The following is a 25,682-nucleotide window of genomic DNA, read 5'->3' on the forward strand; positions in this document are numbered from 1 at the left end:
AACCAGGAAGAGCCTGAGGATGCCCTACCCCCTCACGCTGCAGGAAGGAACTAAGACTTGGATCCCTGGTATTTCCTGGGCCAGGACAGCACCGGGGGGATGCTCCCACCAGCAGTTCACTCTTCTGAAATAACCCCTTCGGGTTACCATCCTTTATCACCTGCAGGTTGAGTAAGACCTGGGTCAGAGAACTAGTGGCCCAAAAGGCTGTGGAAGGGCCAGACTCTGCCTGCTGTCAGGCCAGGGGCTGGGCCAGAGTGGAGAGGGCTGAGGTCATTCAGCAGCCATGTGAGGTAGCCACGTGGACATGGGCAAGGAAGGCAGATATCCCTTGGGTTTGAACCTTGGCCAGCAGGGAAGGCTCAGCCTGGGAACAGTCTCCAGATCCCTTTGGTACAAATATCAGGGTTGCCTGCCTTCTCCCTGGGGACACCCAGCAGGGAGCCCGTGTGCACAGGCAATATGTTCCAAGTTGTGGGGTGGGGTTGGCAGTGCCCCTACAAGGCACTGGGCATCTGCCCAGGTGTCCATAGCATTCCCTGAATCTTCTATACTTTTCCAGGGGGTACTGAAGGAAGGGGGCGTGGGAACCTTCTGCCTCAGCTTACTTTCCAGGTGATCTGGCATCCTGGGGACTTACTCGGTCAGGCCCTCAAGATCACCAGCCCTGCCCACCTCACTTCAGCCCTGCGTAGAGACCAAAACAGCCCCTGAGGCCTCAGAGCCTCCGTCACGCCCACACAGGACCAGGCAGGCAGGAGACACCTCACAGAGCTTTTTTTTTTCTGATTGTTTTATTTGAAAACCCTAGGATATGTCCCTTCCCTCACCACACCCATCCCCCCGCCCCTGCCCCAGGACATGACGATGCCACACACACACACACACACACACACACACACACACACACACAAGGCCGTGAGCTGCACACGGGAACACAGGGGCTGCACTCACGACAACACTGAAAAAATATACATTATATATATACACCTGGGGCCCCCACATCCTCTCCCGTCCCCACAACTTGGCCACACCAGGTCACAGAGGAGGGGCCGGGGCTGCAGGACCTCAGGACTGCAAGGGCAGGAAGGGAAACAGGACAAGAAAGGAAGGAAGTTGGAAAGGAGGGAGAAGCGGGGTCCCCAGACTGAAATGGAAACGAGGTGGGGTGATCATAAGAGAAGCAGGGACGACGGCCCAGCTGAGGGAGCCCTGCAGAAGGAGACAAGCTTCCCATGGACAGAAGAGAGAAGGGAAGGGGAGAGGAGAAGGTTTCCTTCAGTCCCACTCCCAGCTCCAGCCCCAGCCATTGCAATTGTCACCCTCTCCCCAACACAGTGACTGCTAAGGGGGCAGATGCCATTGGGGGTAGAAAGGCAACTGAAGTCCAGCCCACTTTCCAACCCAGTCAGCCCCAGTGCAAGGGGCACACCAGGAGTATGACAGCCCAGAGGTGAGGGATGGGGGGCTAGGGGAGGGGCAGGGCAGACTCCAGAGGGCCCGCTGGGGTTTTGAGATGAAAGGAGGACTGGTTCTGAAGTCTCTCCCTCTTGGTCTCTGTTCTCCCAGAAGGTCCTTCTCCCATGTCTGGAGTGTCTGTTTCACCAGGGCAGAATTCTCCCTCTGCGTGGGGAGAGGTGTTGGCCTCAGTAGCGGTGTGGGGGGGTCTCAATGATGCGTCTCTCGTCGCTGCTGGGGGAGTCGGCCACCTCCGAGTCACTGCTATCCTCGTCCTCCTGCTGGCCCCCGGCAGCCCCTGCCACACAGGCCTGCCGATTCTGGTAGGACTGGAGGGCGGGAACAGAGAGAAGAAGGGATCAATGGCCTGCACACACCCCAGCCTCTCTTTAAGGGGCCACACTTCCCTCGGTCCCCTTATCCCCTTTGCACCCCCTTCCCTGCCTGAACCGCTCTCCCTCCTGCTTACTGCAGCTCTGCGAACAGCCTCCACCCGGGCCTGCCCCTCCTCAGGAGTTCTCCTAGTGTGTCCTCCACAGTCTTGACCCTACAGAACCCCCCTTCCCCGGCCTCTCACCTCCATGGGGTTCACAATGATGGTGAGAGCTGAGTCATCCCAGAAGAGGTCAGGGTCCTTGGGGTCACTGGAGGCCCCTGGAGGCCCGCCAGCCCCTGAGACGCGGCGGTGAAGGGAATGGATGCGCACCAGGCCCAGGATGACCATGAGCACCAGGAAGCCCACGCACACCACAATGATGAGGGTGGCGGCGCTGGGAATCACTGCAGAGAGAGTGCGGGGGTGAGCAGAACGTGACCAGGCACACCTGGGGGCACTCAGACAGGGGGCTGGGTAGGAAAAGAGGCGGCCCAGGCTGAAGGAGTCCCAGGGCAGAACCCACAGTGGCCGAGAAGAGAGGAACACCTGGAGAAGCCAGAAGAGAAACAGCCCGCCAGGAAGGGCAGGAGACGAGAGGGGAGGAAGGGAGCTGCTGCAAGGCAAAGGGACAAACACAGAGGGTGGCTTCCCAACCCAACACTGTCATGAACAGCCCTATTCACACAGGACAGAGGGCAAGGACTGGAATCTGTCCCTGTCATTCCACCTGTGCCTTCCCCAGAGACCACTCAGCCTAGGAAAGAGGTGCCAGTGCCCAGTGAGGGAGGGGGCGGGGCCACTACATGAGCTTGGCTGTGCAGGAGGAGATGCAGCTCCAAGCCTGGCCTGGCTGCAGGAGGAGGGCACTAGCACCTGAGGCTGGGGACAAGTCCAAGGGGCACAGAGCAGCCCCTTCCCTTACCCACCTGGGCTGAGCTCACTCCGTGACACCTCCCTTCTCCTGGTGGGCTTGGGGCTCCTGGACGCCTGGGGTTCCTGCTTCCCCAACATCTCCCCCTGAGGTGTACCTGCCTCCCCCATGGCTCTGCCATGCTTCCGGCCCTGCAGCCCCACTTTGATGCCCAGGTTCAGAGGGGCATGGACCTTCAAAGGCAGTGAGACACAGAACGGCACGTGCACTCTCACACGGACCTGAGAGCTGATGGCGGCAAAGCAGATGTGCATGCACAGGTACATGCTCAGGAAGACCGTGTGGGCACACAGCTGCACAAAGATCGCCACACCCCACACCCGAGCCAGGCCTCTGCCAGCCTGCATGCCGGCCCACACCAGCCACCTGGCCGCCTGCTCACACAGTGGGAGTAAAGGAACGCGTCTGAGGGTCTCCAGTAAGGCACAGCAGAGCCATATGTGCAGCATCACCCAGCTCCCCACCAGCTGGGCAGACCAGGCAACCCCCTGAAGGAAGACATAGACACTACAGATGTGGGCCGTGAGGGCCACAGAGCGAGCCACCGTGAGCACAGCCCTGCCTGCTTCCTGCACACACACACACAGCTCTCGGAGAAGCACAAGCAAGCAAAGCAGGAAAGCCCGCAGCCCCAGGGACAGCAGGTGGAGGTAGAGACCCCACACACGCACCCCCAAGCCCAGGGCCCTTATGGGCAGCTGAGTCACTACTCCCCACATGGGTGCACACCCCTGCCCACCATGCATGCACACGGCTTCTCCCTGGGTAGTCCCGTTGCTGAGGGACTATTCGATGTATGTGTGCCCCAAACACACACAGAGAGTGGCAATCACACAAGCAAGCTCCTAGGAACATACACACATCACATCCCAGCCCCGTCTCCAAATTACCTACAGCCTGAGACTCATGTGTCAATAGACAGAGCAGAGCGTAGGGAAGTACATGGCCCAGGAGCTCCCCCACGCTCACACTCACACCCTGCTGCAGCGCCCCTCTCCCCAGCAGCCAGCACACTCTGCTGCCACGCACTCCAGGGCCAAGTAGGTGTGTGGAGAATGCCCTGCCTGGGCAGGCCACACACCTCCCTGAGGCCGCCCTGATGGCTGTCTGCCAAGTTGGTCCCCATCCTGACCCGACCCACAGCCCACTTGAGGCCACTTGCCAATTAGAACGGACTCTGCTGGGTCACACTCCCTCAACACTGGTTCCAAGGTGAAGACAGGACTGGCTGGATCAGTATTTCCCAACTGCCTGGGAACGGGGGGATGAGGGAGGAGGGGACAGAGCTGCCTCTTCTGCCCATTGGCAGGAAATAGTGCCTCTCAGGTCTCCATGTCAACAGACCAGACCCAGGGGCAGTGCCTCCACTGGCAGATGGGCCTGGTGGCTAAGCCTAGGCTCTAGAAGGAGTGATGACCCCAGCCTCAGAGTGGAGGCCAAAGCAGGTGAACTTGCTGTAAGCACACAATGGTAACAAGCTAAAGCTGGTTTGTGCCTTAATCAACGCAGTGTCCCTCCGAGCTCCTGGCCTAATGAAGGAAATGACAAGTTGAAGGAAATGACAAGGACAATAAGAAATGACCACAGGAAAGACAAAATGCAGACACTGTATCTACAAGCAGACAAGTCTGGTTAATTAGTTTAAGATGAGTCAGCAGCCCAGGGAGATGGGAGGATTTTTAAATCAGCTACAGATAAAAATCAAGAATTTAAGAAGTACGGTCAACTTTTCTTGCTACATGAGATGTGAGCAGTTAATTCCAGCCTTGAATGACCTCCAGAGCCAACATAAGGGGTGACTTAGCAAATGGTCTGTGGGATTGCGAGGACACTGTTGAAAGCCCTGCCCACAGCTCCACACGGTGCCCTGTTTGCGAAGAGCCTCGGGAGAGACTTCTTTCTGTCCCCAGTCCCAGGGCTTTTCATGAAATAGCGTTCGGCTCCTATCATGGCTTTCAGAACTGCTCAGGTTTCCTTTTGCTTTAGCTTCAAAGAAGCTCAGAGTCCAAATTCTGGCCCATGGTAGCAACTGCACGGCATCTCATAGTAAGCATGTTATGAGCTGACTTTATTCCCTGGCTTCATTTGATCTTTATTTCATCATTACCTGTTCCTCCTCGCTTCCTCATTCATTCTCTTTCTGTCCTATTGCTTTCTAACTCTTCCTGCAAAGCTTCAGATACTTGTAGGAAACAAAGGAGGAAAATTATTCCCAAACTTTTAAAGATCACATGGGATTTTTAAAAACCACTGATACATGGCTCCCACCCGCTAGACATTCTAGGGTGTAATTTAGGTGCCAAGAGTTTTTAAAGCTCCCCAGGTGATTCTGGCAGGCATCAAAATTTGATATGAGTAGATGCACAATACCCTCATCACCTCGGCTCACTCTTCTTAACCAACCTTATTCTCTCTAACCGTAAACACTCCTAACCACCCACCTACCCCCAGTTCTCAAATTCTCATTCTCTCTCACGCCCATCCAAAACTCCCTTCTACACTTCAGGTCCAAATGCAAACTCTACATGTGCCATAAAATCTCCCCTACTGTTCCAGTTTACACTGGTTCCAGTTCACATTGATCTCTCTTTCTCTAGTGCACTTAGGAGATTTAGAGCTATGGGCCTCTGTGCCACTGGAGGAGATCGCACCTCTCACTGCTTCTGCATGTTTAGAATGGTTTGATATTGTGAAACCACAATTCTGCAACACCACTCGGCATTTGTAGGTGAAAGGGAGGGAGCACCTTGCGGAGTCAGAAAAGGCATATAGAAGGGGTTTTATGCAATGAATGGCCTGTCAGCTCAGGCATGCCAATCACCGGTGCCCTCAGGGAATCTATGAACTCTGTGTCCTACTCAGGCCAACATAAGAGAAGCAGCAAAGGAAAACTGCTGCTCTCAACTGAAATCTGAGGGAAGTTTGATCAGCCTGGACATGAGCTCAGAACAAAGGATGGGGAGACCGGGCTTCACTGTGGGGAGGTGAAAGGGTGCCATGTGCAGACACTGCTCCAGGGGCTGAGGGGTGAGAAGCGCTGCCCACCAGGCCAGCCCATGCAGGGCAGCTGGACACTCAGGGGAGAAGGTGCTGGGCTCTTAGAACAAGAAGTCCCGGCCGGGCGCAGTGGCTCAAGCCTGTAATCCCAGCACTTTGGGAGGCCGAGACGGGCGGATCACAAGGTCAGGAGATCGAGACCATCCTGGCTAACATGGTGAAACCCCGTCTCTACTAAAAAACATATAAAAAAATTAGCCGGGCGTGGTGGCGGGCGCCTGTAGTCCCAGCTACTCAGGAGGCTGAGGCAGGAGAATGGCGTAAACCTGGGAGGCGGAGCTTGCAGTGAGCTGGGATCCGGTCACTGCACTCCAGCCTGGGCGACAGAGCAAGACTCTGTCTCAAAAAAAAAAAAAAAAAAAAAAAAAAAAAAAAAAAAAAAAAAAAAAAAGAACAAGAAGTCCCTCACCTGGGGCCTTATACCAAAGAAAGTAAGGATCGAGAGTCTCACCAGGCCGGGGAGCACCCCTATCTACCTTGAGCCTAATCAGAGTAGCAGGACCTAGTATCCAACCCAGAAAAGACTGAGTGGAATGATCCCCAATGAAAGAACTGGAGAAAGTGCTATGGAATCACAAGAAGGAAAAAAAGTACATAGCTGGCCTCAAGAGTTTATTTGAAATAAATAGGTTTGGTTTGCTAACATGTCTCTCTTGACTAAATACTGTGTGAAACTTCTCTGAATCTTTGCAGCTTGGTTATGCCTTATATTCCCCACGAATCCTCACTTCCACCTACTTGCTATAGTGAATCACAGTAGAACACTGAAAAAGGCCTCTGCAAGTCCAAATGCGGCGGCTCACACCTGTAATCCCAGCACTTCAGAAGCTGAGCCAGGATGAGTGCTTGAGCCCGGGAGTTCAAGACCAGCTTGAGCAACAAAGTGAGACCTTGTCTCTATAAAAAAATCTTAAAAATAGCCAGCATACTGGCATGCATCTGCTCCTCGGGGGGCTAAGGCAAGAGGATTGCTTGAGCTCAGGAGTTCCAGGCTCCAGTGAGCTATGATTACCACTGTTCTCCAGCTTAGGCGACAGAACAGGACCCTGCCTCCCCCTCCCAAAAGCCTCTGCAGTTGTTTTCAGAGAAAGCAAGGAAGAAGGGAGCCAGTCCCAGAAAAAAGAAAACATAAGAGACAGTATAGGTGGTGGCCGCTGCAGGAGGAGAGGAAGCCAGACTGAATCCCTGGGGGCATCAGAGGAGCTGGCCTCTGTCAGAAAACCCTGGGGCTCCCCCTAATTATGTGCAACTCTGAAGTCATAAGACTAATCTTTTTAAAGCATCAAACATCTGGGGAGAGGGGTGAGGGCCATGGTTAGTGCACAGACTGGAATCATGCCTCCTGGATGTAAATCCTGCCTCCACTTACTTTCTAGCTGTGTGAACTTGAACTCTCTGTGCCTCTGTTTCCTTGCCTGTAAAGGGGATAATTCTGGTACCCATTTCATTGGTTGTTTATGATGGCTAAATGAGTTAATATGTGTAATCCCCCAGCACGGTGCCTGGCACACGATGAGAGCACCCTGTGTTTGTTATAACTATTATTACCATCACATATATTGAAATAAGCCCTGTACTTTCACATAGTGTTTGCAGACCACGAACTTCTTCCAAGAAAGCAGTAGTGGAATCCTCTGAGAATTGCCTTAAAAGCCTGTGGCACAACCTTTTGACTTTTTTCAAAGGTGACCAATCTATGGCCTTTGAGAGTGGGTTTAATGTTTAAAAACTTAGAATTATATCCAGAGCCAACTTTGGCAAAAGTGGATGATGAAGTTGAGTAACACTGAACAGGGTCAAAAGCAAGTTATGTCCAAAAAATAACAAAAATAAATGCACCTTATAAATTGGCTCTGAAAGCAATTCTAAGAAGGGGTTCCAAAAATCACTTTCAACAACATCAGCATCATTTGCAATTTTTAATAACGTGGGAGAATACTTGTTTTATAATATGAAGTGTAAATATCAGGTCACAAAATAGGTTAATACCTAACTCTATAAAAAGGAAAAATTAGGCATAGAAAATAGAAAAAAGAATGGAACAGAAAATCTCATGTTATCAGTGGTTTCCTCTCTGATGAAATCATGGCTGATTTTTCTTCGTCGTCTTCTTCTTCTTTTTTTTTTTTTTTTTTTTTTTGAGACAGAGTCTTGCTGTGTCTCCCAGACTGGAATGCAATGGTGTGATCACAGCTCACTGTAGCCTCGGCCTCCCAGGCCCAAGAGATCCTCCTACTTCAGCCTCCCAAGTAGCTGGGACTACAGGCAAGTGCTACCATGCCCAGTTAATTTTTTTTATTTTTTGTAAAGACAGAGTCTCACTATGTTGCCCAGGCTGGTCTCAAACTCCTGGGCTCAAGTGATCCTCCCGCCTCAGCCTCCCAATGTATTGGGTTGCAGGCGTGAGCCACTGTGCCTGGCCTGATTTTTCTTCTTTAAAAGAAATATTTGATATTTATTTTCTGGTTTTCCTACAATTATGCAACTCAAAAGTTGAAAATAAAATTGCACCATTGGTAAAGGACCATGACCGGGAACCTTTGGGTCCATGGCCAGGTTGCTTTGAAGGGCAGCACTCCATCTGAATGTAATGCTTTGCATATTTGCATGTTTTTTAGACATATTCTTGTGACTGCACACATAGCACATAATTTTACATGTAATAGTACCAATTCTCTCCTTGGGGATAGGGACTGTATCTATCCTATAAATCATTTAGATCATCTTAGGACAGTGCTAGTACACAGTAGGTGCTTAGTAAATGCTTGATAGCTTCACCACAGAGGATCCTAGGTCCAGGGCTAATTTGATATTGCTTGGGGCTGGGGAAGGAGGCATCATCAGGAAAAACAAACACTTCTAAACCCACACTGACTTTATGATTCCAGGAATAAGCACCCCTACAATGACACAAGGCTCATGTTCTTCACAAGGGAAAGTGAGTGATCCAAAGGGAGAGAGGGATTGGTCCGTAGCTGTCAACTAAGGCATGTATCACAGGGGAACTGAACCCATTGCTCCACCCGCCTTGTCCTCTCCCAGAGGTGGAGGGGAGGATACCTGTCCCAGCCCACTCACCTGCCACCTTCCCCTCCCTGCCCAGCCCCACCAGGCTTACGTACTGGAGTTTCGGTGGGAGCTGGCCAGGCTGTGTCCAGCCATCTCAGGCGGGGGCTGGTGCCCACGGTGCAGGAACTGCTGGGAGCTGAGCACGTGGCTGGGGTGGGCAACCCGGTTCATGCTGTGCAGGACATTGACCTGGGCAGAGGGAGGCCTCCATGGGCACACACGCTTCTCCCAGGTCCTCCCCACTTCTCTAGAGCCCAGCCCCATCTAACTACTGCCCCCATCTCCTTCTCCACCCTCCACAGGGTCCAGCAGCCCTGCACGCTGCCATGTCCATGCCCACCAGCTAACATTTTGAGTCCATGCCACCTCGGCTCCTTTCTGGGGGTGGGTAACTGCGGAAGGAAGGAGACTCTCTGGGTACCTCCACGATGAATTCATTGCTGGAGTAACGGCCATTCATTTCCGAGCAGGAAAGCCGGAATTTCCTGGCGTAGAGGGCAGCTCCGTGTCGCAGCCGATAACGAGCCTGCCTCAGGATCTCTTCATACACAGTGATGCTCTCCACCCCTGGAGATAAGGAAGCACCTCAGGGCAGGTCCAGTGGAGGCAGGACCCTCTCTCCTGGACTCCCACCAGCTGACACCACACAAGCTGTAGAGTGGGTCAGCCCCATCTCTGCAGAAGTGCGACCTGAGGTCAAAGGGAGAGATGCTCCCCTCCATCCCTGCCCGCTCTGCCTAACTAGGATGGAGAGATCAAGGCTCCATTTCCTGCTCTGTAGGTTCTGAGGAGGAATGGAAAGAAGGAGATAAAGACATCCTGAAAGACAGAAAGGGAGATGGCAAGCAGGAGGGAATCTGAGAAAGAGGAAAACACAGAAGTGAGCCCTGGAAAGGAGTGGAAATAGAAGGGAACTGGTTATCTCCACCTTCTCCATTCTCCCTCCTGGCTTCCTTTGGAAACTACCAAATCATCACTCCCACTATTCACTAAGAGATGAGCACTTCTTGTAAAGCTCTGGTGTGCACGTGAGATGAGAGAGCTGTACAACAGAGATGACCAGTAACAAACAGCTGGAGGATTAGAAAGCTGGGCAGAGATGAGCCGAAAGAGGAGAGGAAGGAGAGAAGCCTGAATGGAAACAGGAGTGGGACCAGAAGTGGAGGTGACCCAGGCTATGCAGAGGAGCAGGAAGAGAGAAGCATTCGGAGCCTAAACCCAGCACACCTCCCCTAGGGACAATCAAAGCCAGAGGAACTTCCAGGCTAGGAAAATGCAAAACAGCACTTGTCCACATCCCTGGACCTGGAGGGAGGACCCTCTGGGCTTCCCAGGCCCTTACGTTTTAGGAGGGGCACACACACACAGAGGACAGGCCCTCAGGCCCCACTGACCAGCAATGGTGAGGTAGGCGGATGTGTTCGTGAGCTCCAGCCCTCGCTGCTGCACGGAGGTTGTGTCCAGGAGCAGGCTTTCCCGCTCGGGGTCCAGGTCATCCCCCACCAGAGAAATTTCACAGCCATCCAGGTTGTGCACAATCTCATCCGACATGCGTGTGTCTGTCACTGGGTTGGGGAGAGCAGGGTCTGGGTCAGAGCCAAAGGGCCCACAGAGGTTCTGAGCCCCAGCCATCCCCTCACCACCACTGTCCCCCCCTTTCCAGGGTCAGGGAAAGGGAAGGCAGCATCATTTTCAAGAAGATCATTACGCAGCAATTCATTTCCACCCATGGGTTTTCCGCTTGCTCTCCTTCTTAAAGATAAGTTGTTTAATCAAACAAACACAGGATGGAGTCACTTTCTGCTTCCAGCCCCAGGAGTTCTCCCGCACTCTGGCTTCAGACACTGGCTGGTTCTCTGGATGGTGTTACTCCCTGGAGTCATCCTTACCTGTGCCCTGCCAACTCTCATCCTTTTTGGCCTCCACCTGGTGAGAAATGGAGCAGGTGATTTGAAGATCAGGGAACAAAGGGACGCCCTCCGTTCCCTCAAAGTCCACAGCTGGGCGGGCAAAATGGGCAGTGCCACTCAGCAGGATCTGGGGGGCATCAGGCTGAAGGACCACCACATAGCCCTCCACTTCAGGGATGGACACACAGGACTCTTCACTGAAGCATCTGTGTGAGAAAGGAGGAGAAGCAACATGTGACCCCAATACTTCCTCCCTGAAAACCTACATTCTGTTTCACTCGCTGCCCCAGCTACCTCTATCATAGAGCATCTCATATCAGGGAGGGGCAGGGGAAGAAAGGGGGTCATGCCTCTGCACCCCAACCCCCACAGCAGTTGAAGGGGGACATATCCTTTCCTGGTAGGATGTCACCAAGGAAAATATTGAGGACAGAAAGTCAGGTAACCCCAACCTGTGGGTGTGATCACACCATCAATGCCCTACTCCAGGATTATGGAGTACCTATAAATGGTATTTTAATGAAAAATAAAGCAAACTGAACTGACAAACATGTATATATACACACACAGTTCTTTATCCAGGAGTTTAAAAATACAAGGGAACAGTATACTCTCTAGCACATATGCGCCCAAAATTATTCAACACTAAAAGTAGAGGGTGGACATCTACCAAAGGGTGTCCTCCTCTGTGGTGTGCCTTTCATTCCCTTCAATAGCGGGGACACACACTTTGGTAGGTGAGATCATCTGGCTACCTTGGACCTAGATCCACTGTCTCATGAAGCTTTAGGATCCAGGCACCAGGACAAGCTATCCCTAGAGGACGCCGTTGAGCCAGACCAACCAACAGCACAGCTGCTCAGGAGTGATGCTCTCAGGATCACATTTAGCCCCACCTTTTACCAGAAATACCAACACCTCACAATCAATAGCCCTTGCCAGTTATGAAGCCTTTTCCCCATACTATTTCTTTTATTCATTTGTCTGTTTTTTGTTTTTTGGGGGGTTTTTTTGGTTTTTTGTTTTGTTTTGTTTTTTGGTGGAGTTTCACTCTTGTTGCCCAGGCTGGAGTGCAATGGTGTAATCTTGGCTCACTGCAACCTTTGCCTCCTGGGTTCAAGTGATTCTCCTGCCTCAGCCTCCGGAGTAGCTGGGATTATAGGGCACACGCCACAACGCCTGGCTAATTTTTGTAGTTTTAGTAGAGACGGGATTTCATCATATTGGTCAGGCTGGTCTTGAACTCCTGACCTCAGGTGATCTGCCCATCTGGGCCTCCCAAAGTGCTGGGATTACAGTCGTGAGCCACCGCACCTGGCCCATATTATTTCAATATAACCTCATTTCTATGCTGTAAAATGCCGAAAGCTCAGGCTGGGCATGGTGGCTCATGCCTGTAATATTGGCACTTTGGGAGGCTGAGGCGGGAGGATCCCTTGAGTTTAGGAGTTCAAGATCAGCCTGGGCAACATAGTGAAACCCCATCTCTACAAAAAATACAAAAATTATCCAGGTGTGGTGTCAGACACCTGTAGTCCCAGCTACTCAGGAGGCTGAGGTGGAAGGAACACTTGAGCCCAGGAGGCAGAGGTTGCAGTGAGCCAATAAGATCATGCCACCGCACTCCAGCCTGGGCAACAGAGTGAGACCCTATCTCAAAAACAAAAACAAAAACAAAAAAAAGAAAGACAAAGAAAACAAAAGAGTCAAGGCTTAAACCATTCTTCTCCTTCCAGGTCCACTGATTTTTGTTTTGTTTTGTTTTGCAGAGTCTCGCTCTGTTGCCCAGGCTGCAATGTAGTAGCGCCATCTCAGCTCACTGCAACCTCCGCCTCCTGGGTTCAAGCGATTTCATGCCTCAGCCTCCTGAGTAGCTGGGACCACAGGCATGCGCCACCACACACGGCCCAAGTCCACTGATCTTTCCACTAAACCACAGGCACCATTTGGGGCCTGGGTTTGCACCAGGGAAATTTATGTGTAAAGACGTTTCCCCACTTGAACAAGCAGACTTCACAGTGGAGTTAGCGATGCAGGAGCAGGGATCCACATGCTGGTGCTAGTGGAAACAATTTTGCAGAGAGGACTGTAATTATTAGTGTTACTGAGCATGCCCAGCTTGAATGCTGGAGCAAAAAGGGAGAAGGCATAATCTCAGCAGGCGTGATGAGCTCAGAGCCCCTGAAGCTGCCAATGCCCACGATGTGCTGAGTTCCTGTGCCACATGGAGCAGGGCCTATTACAATCTGCACTGTCATCCAGATAGGCCTAGGGCAAAGCCCCTTGGGAAACAATCCCAGATGACCCTGAAGGCACAGACTCCAACAGACACCCTCCCTGCAATGAGCAATGCTGTGCTGTGCTGCCGCTCTGGGAATCCCAAGGGGAACAGGGGGCCTGACCCAAAGGCACTGCTGGTCTGGTAGAGAGATTAGACATGGCACACAAAAGTTAAAACAAAGGCAAATATGGTCATCGCCATATGAGTGCAACAAACAACCAGAAGAGTTCAGAGGAGGGAGAGGTTAGTTCTGGCTAGGATAAGAGGAGGGTGCCTGGAAAAGGAAGGTAGGAATGATCAGAGAAAGTAGCAACTGAGCTAGCCTTTGAAGGAGGGTAGCACTGACCCAGAGTGGATGGCGAGAAGCTTAACTAAGGGGAGTAAAAGAATATGAGGCAGAAACGACCAGGAGCCAGATGGCTGGTGGCTTTAAATGCCATGATAAGACCTGACTTTTTTTCTCTAACTTTTTAGAGACAAGGTCTCGCTCTGTCACCCAGGCTGGAGTGTAGTGGTGCAATCATGACTCACTACAGCCTTGAACTCCTGGGCTCAAGTGATTCTCCCACCTCAGCCTTCTGAGTAGCTGCAACTACAGGCATGCAGTTTGTTGGTTGTCCAGGCTGGTCTCAAACTTCTGGCCTCAGGTGATCCTCTCACCTTGGCCTCCCAAAGTGCTGGGATTACAGGTGTAAGCCACTGCACCCAGCACATTTGACATTTTTATGCAGTGGGCAAGAGGAAGCCACTGATATCTTTTTCATCAGGGAAGTGTGATGATGAAAACTCAAAAGATCACTCATCTAGCCTCAGAGTGGAGGATAAATGAAATTAGAAGACTAGAGATAGGTCAGCTAGTTAGGAGGCAATGGGCCAGACAAGAGGTAATAAGACCTGGGCTAGAATAGTAACAGCAGCAAAAGAAAGAGGAGACAGATTTCAGACACCCAGCACAGAGGCAGGGTCCAGGTGACCTGGCAACTGATGGGCAGTGGAAGATAAAGACAGGCAAGAATCAAAGAGACTCAGAGCTTTCAAGCTCTGGGTGACTGCAAGGACAGAGACACCATTAGAGAGAGAGTTCAGGGGGAGGGCTGGTTTGGGACTGCAGTTGATTATTTCAGCATTAGCTCATTCGGTTGAGGTGCTGGCGGAACTTCTACATAGAGGCTACAGGAAGCAGGTGGAAAGTCAAAAGCTGTGGAAAGAGGACAATACTAGAGAAAAAGATGTGGTATCTATCTGTCCGGGGGTCAATGCCACAAGTACATGGGCTTTCCAAGAAAATACTAAAAAAAAAAAAAAAAAAAAAAATTTCAGGAAAACCTGCATTTAGGCATTGACCAAATAGCTGCATAAATCTGGCTTTAAATAGACAGACGTCCAAAAACTGAAAACTGGAAGCTACGAAAGCCACATGGACAGGGGCAAGGAGAAGCATCAGGGAAAGGGAAGTGTTGCTAGGTACCTGTCTGTATCTGTTGCATGCACACACACACACACACATATCCCTCTATATTTTCTCCCATCACCTCAGGGAAGTATAAGGATAGCACCAACCATGTAGTAACCTTAGATATGGAGAAATGTAAACTCTGTTTCTTAACCTCATAGAGAAAACATCAAGGCCCCTTTCCTCATAGGCAGCTTCCAAGCCCTTGGATAAACCTCTATCCTGGGCATGAAAAAGATAGGAGGAATTCAGATGAGCCACTCAGCAAAGAAAATGTCAACTCCTCCCCCTGCAGGAACTCCCCTTGCAGAGCTCCACCCTAGGCCAAAAACCAGAGCCCTCACTTCTGACATGGCTCCTGAGCACTGGAGGGAACGACGCAATGCCTTGGCTTCTGACGGATTACGCCTTTCATAACTGAATGACAGCCCTTTAACAACTGGAGCTCTGACTGGGACATGGTGGGGTGCATACTCAGCAATCAGCTGCACCCACATTAACTCATCTGCCTGTGACCTTCAGCTCCATACCCTGAACCAGCAAACTCCCAAAAGCCATGGTCTGGGCCCTTCCACAGCTCTAACTCTGAGGCCTGATGATCACACCCAGTCGCCCTCCAGGGCTCAGAGCACTCCCCACTCTAAACCCACCCCTCCCAGGATAGGGGCAAATTTGAGATGTTTATCTTCATATAGCTCACAGAGAAACTGAGGCAGAATGGGGGATGGGGTAACAAGATTGGAACGCAGAAATCCTGACTCCTAAAGCATGTCATTCACCCACTAGATGGCAGTATCTCCTAAAAACTGCCCATCAACCATAATAAGGGGTGAAAATGCCTTCATGTAATAATAACCAGCATTTAAGCAGCATCAGCTCTCTGCTAGGCATTTGATCCAGATTATATCATATAGTTATGATAACAATTCCATGAGTTACTCTATTGCTATCACTACTTTATAGCATTTGCCCAGTGCCAAAAAGCTAGCAACAGACCCTATGCTCTTAACTATCATACTTTCATTGCCTCTCAATTGATCTGTATTTTTAAACATGTAATATATACTCAAACCTTAAAATAATCTACAATTTTTCTTTTAAAGACACCAAAAGTCATTCACTTAGAATTCAGAGGTCAGCAAACTTTCCTTTTTTTCTTTTTTTTGAGACAGAGTCTCGCTTTGTAGCCCAGGCTGGAGTGCAGTGTTACAATCTCGGCTCACTGCAACCTCCACCTCCCAGGCCCCGGTTCAAGCAATTCTCCTGTCTCAGCCTCCCAAGTAGCTGGGATTACAGGCATGCGCCACCACGCCCAGCTAATTTTTGTATTTTTAGTAGAGACGGGGTTTCACCATGTTGGCCAGGCTGGTCTTGAACTCCTCGTGATCCGTCTGCCTCAGCCTCCCAAAGTGCTGGGATTACAGGTGTGAGCCACCATGGCCGGCCAGCAAACTTTTTCTATGAAGGATTAGATAGTTCTGTTTGCAGGGCCATATGATCTCTGTCCCAACTACCCACAGTTCTGCCATCCCAGTGTGAAAGTAGCCATAGACATATGCAAACGAATGGGCACTGGTGTGTTCCAACACAACTATTTACAGAAACAGGCAGCAGGCCAGATTTGGCCTAGGACTGCCAACCCCTAGACTTAGGTCATCGTATGTGACCTCGCAAGAGCTTGGTGAAGCAAGATTACAACAAGTGAAGCAGCCAGGACTCACCATTTGCCCAAGGTTATCCAAGCAATTCGTAGTCAGAATTAATGTCAGGTCTCCCCACTCCCAATCCTGTGTCCCACTTTACGTATCAGCACAGAGGCATAGAGGAGATCAAAGGCCAAAAACCCTAGAAGTGTGACTTGGTAGAAAGAGTAATGTATTGATTGTTGAGAAATCTGAGTGTAGTCCAGACTTTTCTACCAATATTGCTCTGTGACCCTCTCCATTTGAGGGCCCAGTCTCCTCATCCATAAAACAAAAGAGGTATGCCTAGCTCTAGGTGATGCCTTAGGCCAAGGACCTGTGACACAGTCTGGCTCTGCTCAATGATTTGCCCTGCCCCACCCAACACTCACTTGACAGCAGTGGTGAGGCGCAGGGGCCTGACGCCGGGCGTGGCAAAGCGCAGAGTGTTCATGTAAGCCACGTGCTGCAGGGCATGGTTGAAGGTCTCCACATCATCCCCCTCCAGGGTGAGCAGGGACTGTGAGGGGTTCACGTGGACCTGGGCCCCAGATACAGATACAGCTGAGAGCAGGGCCAGGAGGTGGGAGAGAAAAGGAGCAGAGGTAGAGGGGTAGGGCATGGGGGAGGGGCAGGGGGCATGCGGGGAAGAACAGGGCTAGAGGATGGGGCAATACCTTCATGCCTTTGCCCAGGCTCTCGAAATCCCTATAGTCCAGCCCCTCCCGACATGCATAGAGGCACTCGATGACCTCACGGCTCTCCAGGCGACCTGAGCGCACGCTGAAACCAGCCAGGTAGCCATGGAAATAGTGGTGAATCGGCAAAGGGTCTCCTAGGGTGGGAACACAGGAGCAGGACGGAAGGTGAGAAGAGAGGAGGATGGAAAAGGATGAAGGCTGAGAGAAAGGGAAAGAAGAGAAAGAGCAGAAGAGTTGAGAAAGAAAACAAAAAGGAGAAATGTGGAAACAAAGAAAAAGGAAAAAAGAGAGATGAGAGGTGAAAGAGAAGTGAAGATAAGCGGGGAGGCTGGAGAAGGGAGAAAATGAGACAAAAGAAGACAGAATAAAGCCAGAGGAGAAGAAAAAGGGTGAAAAGTAGAAGCAACAAAGATGAGAGGGAGGAAGAAAAGGAAACAGGACCAACAGGAGGGAAGAGTCAAAACAAGGAGGAAGGGGGAGGTGGCAGGAGAGGATGTCTTTCCAGACATGCAGGGAGACCAGGATGGATGTGAGCGAGCTTCACAGATGCCCAGACCTTCCCCTCCTGCGTGTCTGACTCCTGACTCCTGCCACCTCCCTTCTGCCATATGGAAAGCCACCAAGAGAACCCCATTCTTCATTCTGTGGGCAGGACAGGACACCCAGAACCCAGCCCAGCTGCCTCTGGCCTTACCACTCCAGGAGCCCCTGCCCTGCTGTATTTCTTGGAGGCTCTGCCCCCTGGTGGCCTAGGAGGCTGTCACAGGCTGGATAGAATTTGGGGTGGAAAAGCGGTCTCAGAACAGAAAGTGAGGATGAGAACTCTCTGGTCTCCAGTTCTTACACACAGAGTACCTTGGGTGATATCTGTACTGTTGTCTCCCTTTTCCTTCTCTTTGTTCTTCTCCTCTAGGGATAAAAAAAAAAAACAGTGGTAATGACTTCAGGGATGTGGACAGATTGACAGAGAGGAATGAGACTTCTTCCTCTCATCCCCATGAGTGCTCTCACGTTCACATGGGACTCTGACCCTCCCGTGTATAACCTGCAACCTCTCAGCTCAACCCCAACCCTTCTTTTGTCATGTCCCAAACTCTCCAGCCTCTGTTAGAGACAAACCCCCAAATACGATATACTGCTGAGGAAACACATGGGCTCTGGTAAGACAGGCAGGCACATGCGCACACACACAGTCCCAAGAGGGGAAAAGTTTTTTAATGGCTTAAAAGTTGAAAGACTGAGGACGCTCTAAGGGGTTACTCTCCTTGAGCAGGGGAACAGGCTATGGAAGTCATATCACTTTGATGGAACAAAGTGGAAACAGGCTGGAGTTACAGAGAGAGAGTCTGAGGATGCCTGAGAAATTAATTCCTCTGAGTCAGAGGTGATTGGATTAGTGGGAGATATGGGAGGGAGGCTGTGGTCCCTTCCATGGAGATCTTCAGTTACCCTGCCCAGCTGCAGAGAGATGCATGAGGTGGCCTCAGCCGCCGCGTCAGACTGCCCTTGCTCCTCACCAGCCTACCTCCCTTCCCAAATCCTAAACCACTGGAGTCTTCACTGAGAAGCTCAGAGGGACTTACCAGTCCAGCAGGCCCCAATCATGAGAGCAGGCTCCCTTCGGGGCGGGTGGATGAGGCCATTGTCATGGATGAGGGCAGGGTCGAAGGAGATGCCATCGGTGTAGAGTGTGACCGTGGGGAACTCGAGGTTCAGGGCGTAGTGGTGCCACTCATCATCACAGACCTGGGCGAGTAGGGTAGGGGCAAGAGCCTCTCAGGTAATTCCTCTTCAGAGAGCTAACCCCAGGCACTGCCCCATCTCCTGGGAGACAGGGGACAGTCCCTTTATTCCCAGTTCTACCAACAGGGCTTACTAGTGCTTTGCTGCCTATCCAGCTCAAGGAATAACCTCCTTGTCCAAAATCTATCAGGCAATCAGCCTAGTAGCAAAGATTCCACTCTTCAGGGAAATCTTTAAAGCTATAAATATTCCTAAGAGGAGTAACACACTGTCATGCATAAATTTCCCCCAAAAACCTATGTATTACGTATGTATGTAAGGCACTGGAAATTCTAGAGATGGGGTTTCCTTCTGTCCCCCAGGCTGGAGTGCAGTGGTGCAATCATAGCTCACTGAAGCCTCAAGCTTCTGGGCTCAAGCAATCCTCCCACCTCAGCCTCTGGGGTAGCTGGGACTACAGGTATGTGCCACCACGTCCAGCTAATTTTTTTATTTTTTAGAGATGAGCTCTCACTATGTTGCCTAGGCTGGTCTCAAACTCCTAGCCTCCAGTGATCCTCTCAGCCTCCCAAGTAGCTGGGATTACAGGTTATCTCTAGGGTAGCTTCTAACCCACCATTAAGCACTAAAATAAATATTGCTTCCCTTTGCAGTCTCTCCTAGGGCCAGCCAAGATGGAATGGGGGATGGTCAGAGGAAAAAGAGACAGAGAGTACTCTGCCTCATCCAGTTCCAAATGTTGGGGTTCCTCAAGGCTCAGATCTAGGCCCTCTTCTCTTTCCTCTCTACACTCTCTTCCTAGAAGTCACCTCATCTGTTGCCATGGGTTTGGGTACCATAGTTATACACTGGTAACTCCAAAATCTGCATCTCCAGCCCAGAATTCTCCTCTGAATGCCAGGTTCTCTGCTTGGATGCCCACAAGTATCTCACATTTAACACATGTAAGATGCAAGTCCATGCCCTTTCCCAACTCCCTCAGTTTCTCCCCAGGTAGAATAAATGCTCCATCATCCATCCAGCTGCTCAAGCGGCTGACACAGGAAACAACTTTGATCTTCCCTTTCCCTCAGGCTCCACATCCAGTCCATCAGCAGGTGCTGTTGATCCCAAGTCCAAACAGAGTTACAAGCTGCAGGTTTCTGTGCAGGACTCTCCGTCTCCATTGCCACACATCAGTCATGTCCCCAACCCCTTTCATGAAGACTGTTGCAACAGTCCTGTTTACTGTCACCATTAGATCTCTTCAATACATCCATCCCACAGTTGCCAAGGGGATCTTGTTAAAATGTAAATCTGGCCAGGTGCGGTGGCTCACGCCTGTAATCCCACCACTTTAGGAGGCCGAGGCAGGCGGATCACAAGGTCAAGAGATCAAGACCATCCTGGCCAACATGGTGAAACCCCGTCTCTACTAAAAATACAAAAATTAGTTGGGCATGGTGGCAGGTGCCTGTAGTCCCAGCTACTAGGGAGGCTGAGGCAGGAGAATTGCTTGAACCCGGGAGGCAGAGGTTGCAGTGAGCCAAGATCACACCACTGCACTCTAGCCTAGTGACAGAGTGAGACTCCATCTCAAAACAAAAAAAAAAAAACAAAAAAAAAAAAACAAAAAACAAAAAACAAAACAAAACAAACAAAAAAAAAATATGTATATATATATACACACACACACACACATAAATCTGATCAGGTCATGCCTATGCTTTAAATCCTTCAAAAAACACTTCCCATCTCTCATATGACAAAAATCGAGACTAACCCTGCTGAAAAAGTCCACTGTACAACCTGACCACTGCCCATCTCTGCAACTTATCTCCAGCCTTGTTCACTGTACTCCAACCTCACTGGCCCTCTTTCCATGCTTGGGACATGCTGAGCTCTTTCTTGCCTCAGGGCCTTTGCATCTGCTCTTTCCTCTTCCTAGAACCTTCCCACTCTCTTCCCACAGGCAGCTATTTCTCATCCTTTAGCACTAGGCTTAAATTCCGCCTCAGTCAGGTCCCCCAGGAGCATCCAATCCAAGGTGACTTCTCCTCTCCTTGCCTCCCCCCATGCTCTGCTCCAGTCCCTTGCTTGCTACTTTCAGAGCATTTATCACAATGTATCGTTTTTACATGTCTATTTACTTTTTAAAAATTTATCTCCCCAACTAAAATGTAAGTTCAATGATGGCAAAGATTTTGTTTCATTCATTGTACCCCCAGAACCTAGCTGAGTGACAGAGACTTAGTTGTATTTAATAGATACTGGTTGATTAAATGAGGTTGAATTAAAGAAAGATAGCAAGGGTCACGTTATCAATATTTGCAACGTGCGGCGGCGGGGTGGAAATCAAGAAGCAGCAAATGGCAGACTGTCTCTTTAAAAGAGTGCCACAGACAGCAAAGCTTTCATAGATAGCCCTCAATTATCTAGTTTATAAATTATCTGGGCACTTCTCTTTCTCTGTTCTGTTTTTTGTTGTTGTTTGTTTTGTTTTGTTTTGTTTTGTTTTTTGCCATTTGCTTACTCAGCCACTCCACTAGGACTTACAAGAGAAACAGAAGGAGTGAAAACTCAAATTAGTCCTCACTGGTCCTTGCGGTCAGCCGGGAGAATAAATAATGAAGAGGCTGCAACTCTTGGCTCAAGAGAGGATTTTAAATATTTTATCCATTTTTATTTATCCCTCCATAATCAGGGCTGATAATAGTGAGAATTAACATATACAGAGGGAGTGCTTTTCAGTCTACAAGGGTCTATTACGTCATTTAATCCTAACGACTCTGGGATACAGAATTCTTTTTATCCCTATTTAACAGGTTTTTTTTTAACCCTGAAGTTTACACATATTAACGAAGATTTCATAGCCAGCAAATTCCCTTGGCAAGACTCAAACCCAATCTGTGTACCTGAGAATGACTTATCTTGATTACAACAGGCTAACTGCCTGAGAGTCAGGGACATATACTGTTAAAGTCCTATTTAAGAGAGAGATGGAATAAAACAGGGAGGAAATAGATGATTGGTCGAGTTTGCTGTTAGTAGTCATTTGTTCCTTTTTTTTTTTTAATCCAGAAGTGCTTTCTGCAGGGAACAAGCCTTGGGAAAAGGGAACAAGAGGACCTGGGAGTAGAATGGTCGGGGGCTGAAAGTGGAGAAGCAAAGAGAGCGCAAGGGGGAACCCAGAAAATGCTGACCCTGCCCAGAGAAGGTCCTTTCCTAAAAGTGAGTCACATCTACTCAGCCCTCGCAGGAGCCTGGCTCTGGCCTCACCTGCTCCAGCTTCCAGAGGAACTTGACTGGGCGGGCACTCTCCAGCAGCGGCCAGTAGAGGAAGGCAATCCTACAGCCGTGGACAGTCAGCGAGTAGTGAGAGAAGCCATCCTCTGAGGGCACAGGAAGGGGACGGGGTCAAGTACAGAGGCTGAGGCCAGAACAAGTTCAAAGCAGCAGGAAGGAGAGGATGCTGGATTCTCTTAATCCTCTCTCATTCCCTCATTCTCTAGCGTTTCTCTCTCTCTCTCTCTCTGTCTCTCTCTCTCTCTCTCTGTCTCTCTCTCTCTTTCTGTCTCTCTCTCTCTCTCTGTCTCTCTCTCTCTCTCTCTCTCTCACACACACACACACACACACACACACACTCCAGTCCAAGTGATAACTTGGGCTTCTGAGGCACCCTGGCTAGCTGAGCGGGGAGCGTCAGCGGGCCCACTCCCTCACCAGCTCTTCACCAGTCCTTTGGTTAATACATACATTATGGGTGACAACCTTTTTCAAAAGAGTTGTCAAGGTCAAGGGAAATGAGGTTGGAGAAGTGGCTAGAAATGAAAGAGCAGGTCAAGACTGAGCCCTCTCCAGTGGAGTAGACCCTGCAGTTGAGGGAAGAACAGGGCTCAGAGATGGGGCCAACCAGTCCCAAGATGGGAAGATGAAAGAATGGGGCACACCATTACCCAGGCTTTCCCACTGCAATGGAGGGGCTTTAATGGGAGAGGAGATAGGGGGTGGGGGCAGCCTACCACATGGTGGTAAGTTGATTGGGCAACTGAAAATGAGAGTAGCAGCAAGGAATCCCATTGCACTCTGACCGCAGTAGGATCCAACATGTCATGGTCGGGATAAAGCACAGAATCAAGGCATAGCACAGCTGGCACTTGCACCTCACAAATGAAGAGAGGGGAAGTGACCTGTTCACAGTCACACAATGGGCAGTGACAGAGGCAGGAAAAGAAGACAGTTTCCCTCTCTGGCTAGTGCCTGGAGGGGAGGCTCACCATTCTGGACAGTGTTACATACGATGGTTTCCTCTTCCTTCTTGCCCTTGTTGGGAGTTACGCCATGCTTCATCCAGAAGGACAGGGTGAAGTGGTCACTGAGGCTGTCCTGGGGCCCAGAACCCAGTCCACTGGGGCCACCCAAGGGCACCTGCACAGCCTGGGTGCCATTGAACCAGTAGATCAGGCTGCTGTCCTGGCTGTAGTGCACCGAGAGTCCTGCTGTCCAGTTGGCATTGGGGCCGGGCATGGGCAACAGATCCACCTCCCCAGTGGCAGCACCTGTGGGAGCCCCAGGAGGCACAAGTGTCAGAGCCAAGAAGCAGCAGATGGTGAAATGGGCAGGAGGCAGGGAAAGAGGGACTGATGGGAAAAGATTTCCTGCAGTGTATCTCGCCACCTCTTGTGGCCTTTCAAAGACAAGAGAGGGATGAACTCTCTTCTAAGAGTATCTCTCCAGTTAACCCATTCTCCAGCTCTTCATCTCTCCCCACCGTCGTTCCACCATGCATCTCGTGACAGTCTGGTGCAACGACTGTGCATTTTTGCCAGAGACATATGTACCTGCCTTTTGGGCCACAGAAGCTAACCATGTGTCACAACCTCTATGGATAAACACCTGTGGATGGCCAGAGGTGACATAAAGCAGAGTCTTGGAGAAGTTTGGACAGAGGTTGGATGAGAAGGGATGGACCTGAGGCAGTGTTGGGAGCACACCTACCGCAGAGTTTCCGCAGCGCCCGCTCTGAGTAGTTGTCACGGTCGCAGCCCTTGGCCACATGGCTGGTCTGCAGCTCTATGGTGGCCTGAATGTTCCAGAGTGGTTCATCACAAGTCTCCAGGCGGATACCAGGGAACAAAGCCAAGCTCCCAGCGCCTGGTGCATATTCGATCCTTTTGTTCCAGCCTGCATGGGTGAGACAGAGAGGGCGATGGGGAGAGAGAAGGGTAAAGCAGCCTCCCCTCTCCATGCTTCTCTTGCCATGTCCATGGACAGTTTGGGACTCCTGGCAGGATGGCCTGGCTAGAGGAGATAGCTGCAAATCTGCCCCAATATCCTCCAAGCCCTGGCCTAGCCCCCATGATTGTCAGAAGGGACAGAAAAAGAGACAAAGAAAAAAGAGGATTCACAAGATGGGGCCCAGCGCTGAGCTCTCACCTTGCCAGCTGGGTTTACAGGTGGGCTTCACCTGAATCTCCACCTCAGCATCATCTGCCGCCCGCTTCTTCCCACAGTCATAAGCCGTCACTGTAAACTTATAGAGCCGCTCACCACTGTACTGCAGCTTCTCTGTGTTCTCAATGTTCCCTGGGGTGGGGTCAGGAGGACAGAGCGTTAGAGCACTGGAGAAAGCCCAGGGCAGAGAGGGGAGGATGTGCGAGTTCATCGGGCAGTAGGCAGGTTAGGCAGCAGGATGCTGGGAAAAGGCGTCTGGGAAGGGAAGGCTCCATTCGGGAAGAAAGGTGAGGCGAGGGTCTGAGGGGTGAAAGTGGAGAGTGGAACCCCGGGTTGTACTGAGGGAGATGGGTGCACAAGGGGAACTGGGTGGCCAGGGAAGCCAGGGGCGGACTCACCATCGTTGTCAATGAGGAAAGGGGTGTTGGGTGTGAGAATCTCGTAGTAGCAGATCTGGCTGTACTGGGGGGAGCAGTCACCATCAATGGCTTCCACCCGCAGGATACGATCATACAGCTTTCCCTCTGTCACAGCCGCACGGTACAGCCGCTCCACAAACACTGGGGCAAACTCGTTCACATCGTTGACCCGCACATGCACAGTGGCCCTGCACATACCAGAGGGGAGGAGGAATGGGGACACATTAGCCAGCCTCGATATTATACATCGAGATACTGCCTTGATACAGCACACCGAGGTACAGCCTCGATACAGTACATCAAGATACAGCCTTGATATGACACACGGAGGGACAGATTCGATACCGTACACCGAGCTACAGCTTCAATACTGTACACCAACGAACAGCCTCAATATGGGCACAACGAGATACAGCCTCAATACTGTACACCAAGGTACAGCCTCTACATGGTACACCCATATACCAGAAAGGAGCAAGCAGGAATCCCGACCGGGAGCCAGAGCAGGAGGGAGCCTGCCCATCTAGCCCCGAGACTGAGGCAGCCAGCACGTTCCTTCCTACCCCACGGAGCACCAAGCTGCATCAAAGCCATGCCAGGGAAAGGACAATACCAGGGGGAGGGCCCGAGAGAGGGGACTGATGTAGGGATAAGCAACAAGCCCCAGGGGTACTCAGGAGCTGATTTTGATGACTTCTGTGCAGAATGCTATGGGTAAGGATGCCAAGAGGAGGGCTAAGGCATAAAATCCAGCAGGGCCTTCCTTCACAACGGTCAGCTCCAGGGGGATAACCGAGGAAGATGCAGAGTAAAAGCCAAATTAAAACCAGCCATAAGAGGGGAAATGGCATTTGTACAAAGGTCACAAGTCATCTGACACATCTGAAAGAGCACGTGTGGGCAGCGCTACCTCCCGTGCATGTGGCCCCTCCGTAGTCATGCGCCAGGGCAAGCAGAGCTGGGTCGAGGCCCTTCATACTGAGCCCTGCCCCCAGCCAAGATGCAGGCTCCCAGGCCCCAGAGGCAAGGGTCCTATCTTCAAATGAAAAACTGAGTCACAAAGAGCATTTTTATCTCTAGTGCCTCTTAGTGGCTCAGGCATCCTGACTGAAGATCTTTCTCTTATTCTCAAACAAGAAGTTAGCTGGCAACAGGCGTAGGTGTCCCAG

General features: G+C 50.8%; 1 protein-coding gene across 2 annotated transcripts in view; it reads right to left on the reverse strand.

Moving 5' to 3' along the window:
* Positions 1-775: 775 nt before the first annotated feature.
* CLSTN3 (calsyntenin 3) overlaps positions 776-25,682 on the reverse strand; it is a 49,222-nt gene continuing 24,315 nt past the window's right edge. For both annotated transcript variants that reach the window (XM_030938393.1, XM_010388041.2), the window contains exons 5-19: positions 24,493-24,701; positions 24,077-24,226; positions 23,639-23,824; positions 22,918-23,199; positions 21,920-22,032; positions 18,502-18,664; positions 17,774-17,827; positions 16,895-17,052; positions 16,610-16,758; positions 10,781-11,007; positions 10,286-10,456; positions 9,313-9,458; positions 8,945-9,080; positions 2,036-2,238; positions 776-1,787 (exon numbers count right to left, since the gene is read on the reverse strand). In XM_030938393.1, the coding sequence (XP_030794253.1) occupies positions 1,647-1,787; positions 2,036-2,238; positions 8,945-9,080; positions 9,313-9,458; positions 10,286-10,456; positions 10,781-11,007; positions 16,610-16,758; positions 16,895-17,052; positions 17,774-17,827; positions 18,502-18,664; positions 21,920-22,032; positions 22,918-23,199; positions 23,639-23,824; positions 24,077-24,226; positions 24,493-24,701 (2,488 nt within the window). In that variant the 3' untranslated portion in view covers positions 776-1,646. The remainder of the gene's footprint in view (positions 1,788-2,035; positions 2,239-8,944; positions 9,081-9,312; positions 9,459-10,285; positions 10,457-10,780; positions 11,008-16,609; positions 16,759-16,894; positions 17,053-17,773; positions 17,828-18,501; positions 18,665-21,919; positions 22,033-22,917; positions 23,200-23,638; positions 23,825-24,076; positions 24,227-24,492; positions 24,702-25,682) is intronic.

The sequence above is a fragment of the Rhinopithecus roxellana genome, chromosome 10 (genome assembly GCF_007565055.1).
Source record: "Rhinopithecus roxellana isolate Shanxi Qingling chromosome 10, ASM756505v1, whole genome shotgun sequence".
NCBI classification, from domain to species: Eukaryota; Metazoa; Chordata; class Mammalia; order Primates; family Cercopithecidae; genus Rhinopithecus; species Rhinopithecus roxellana.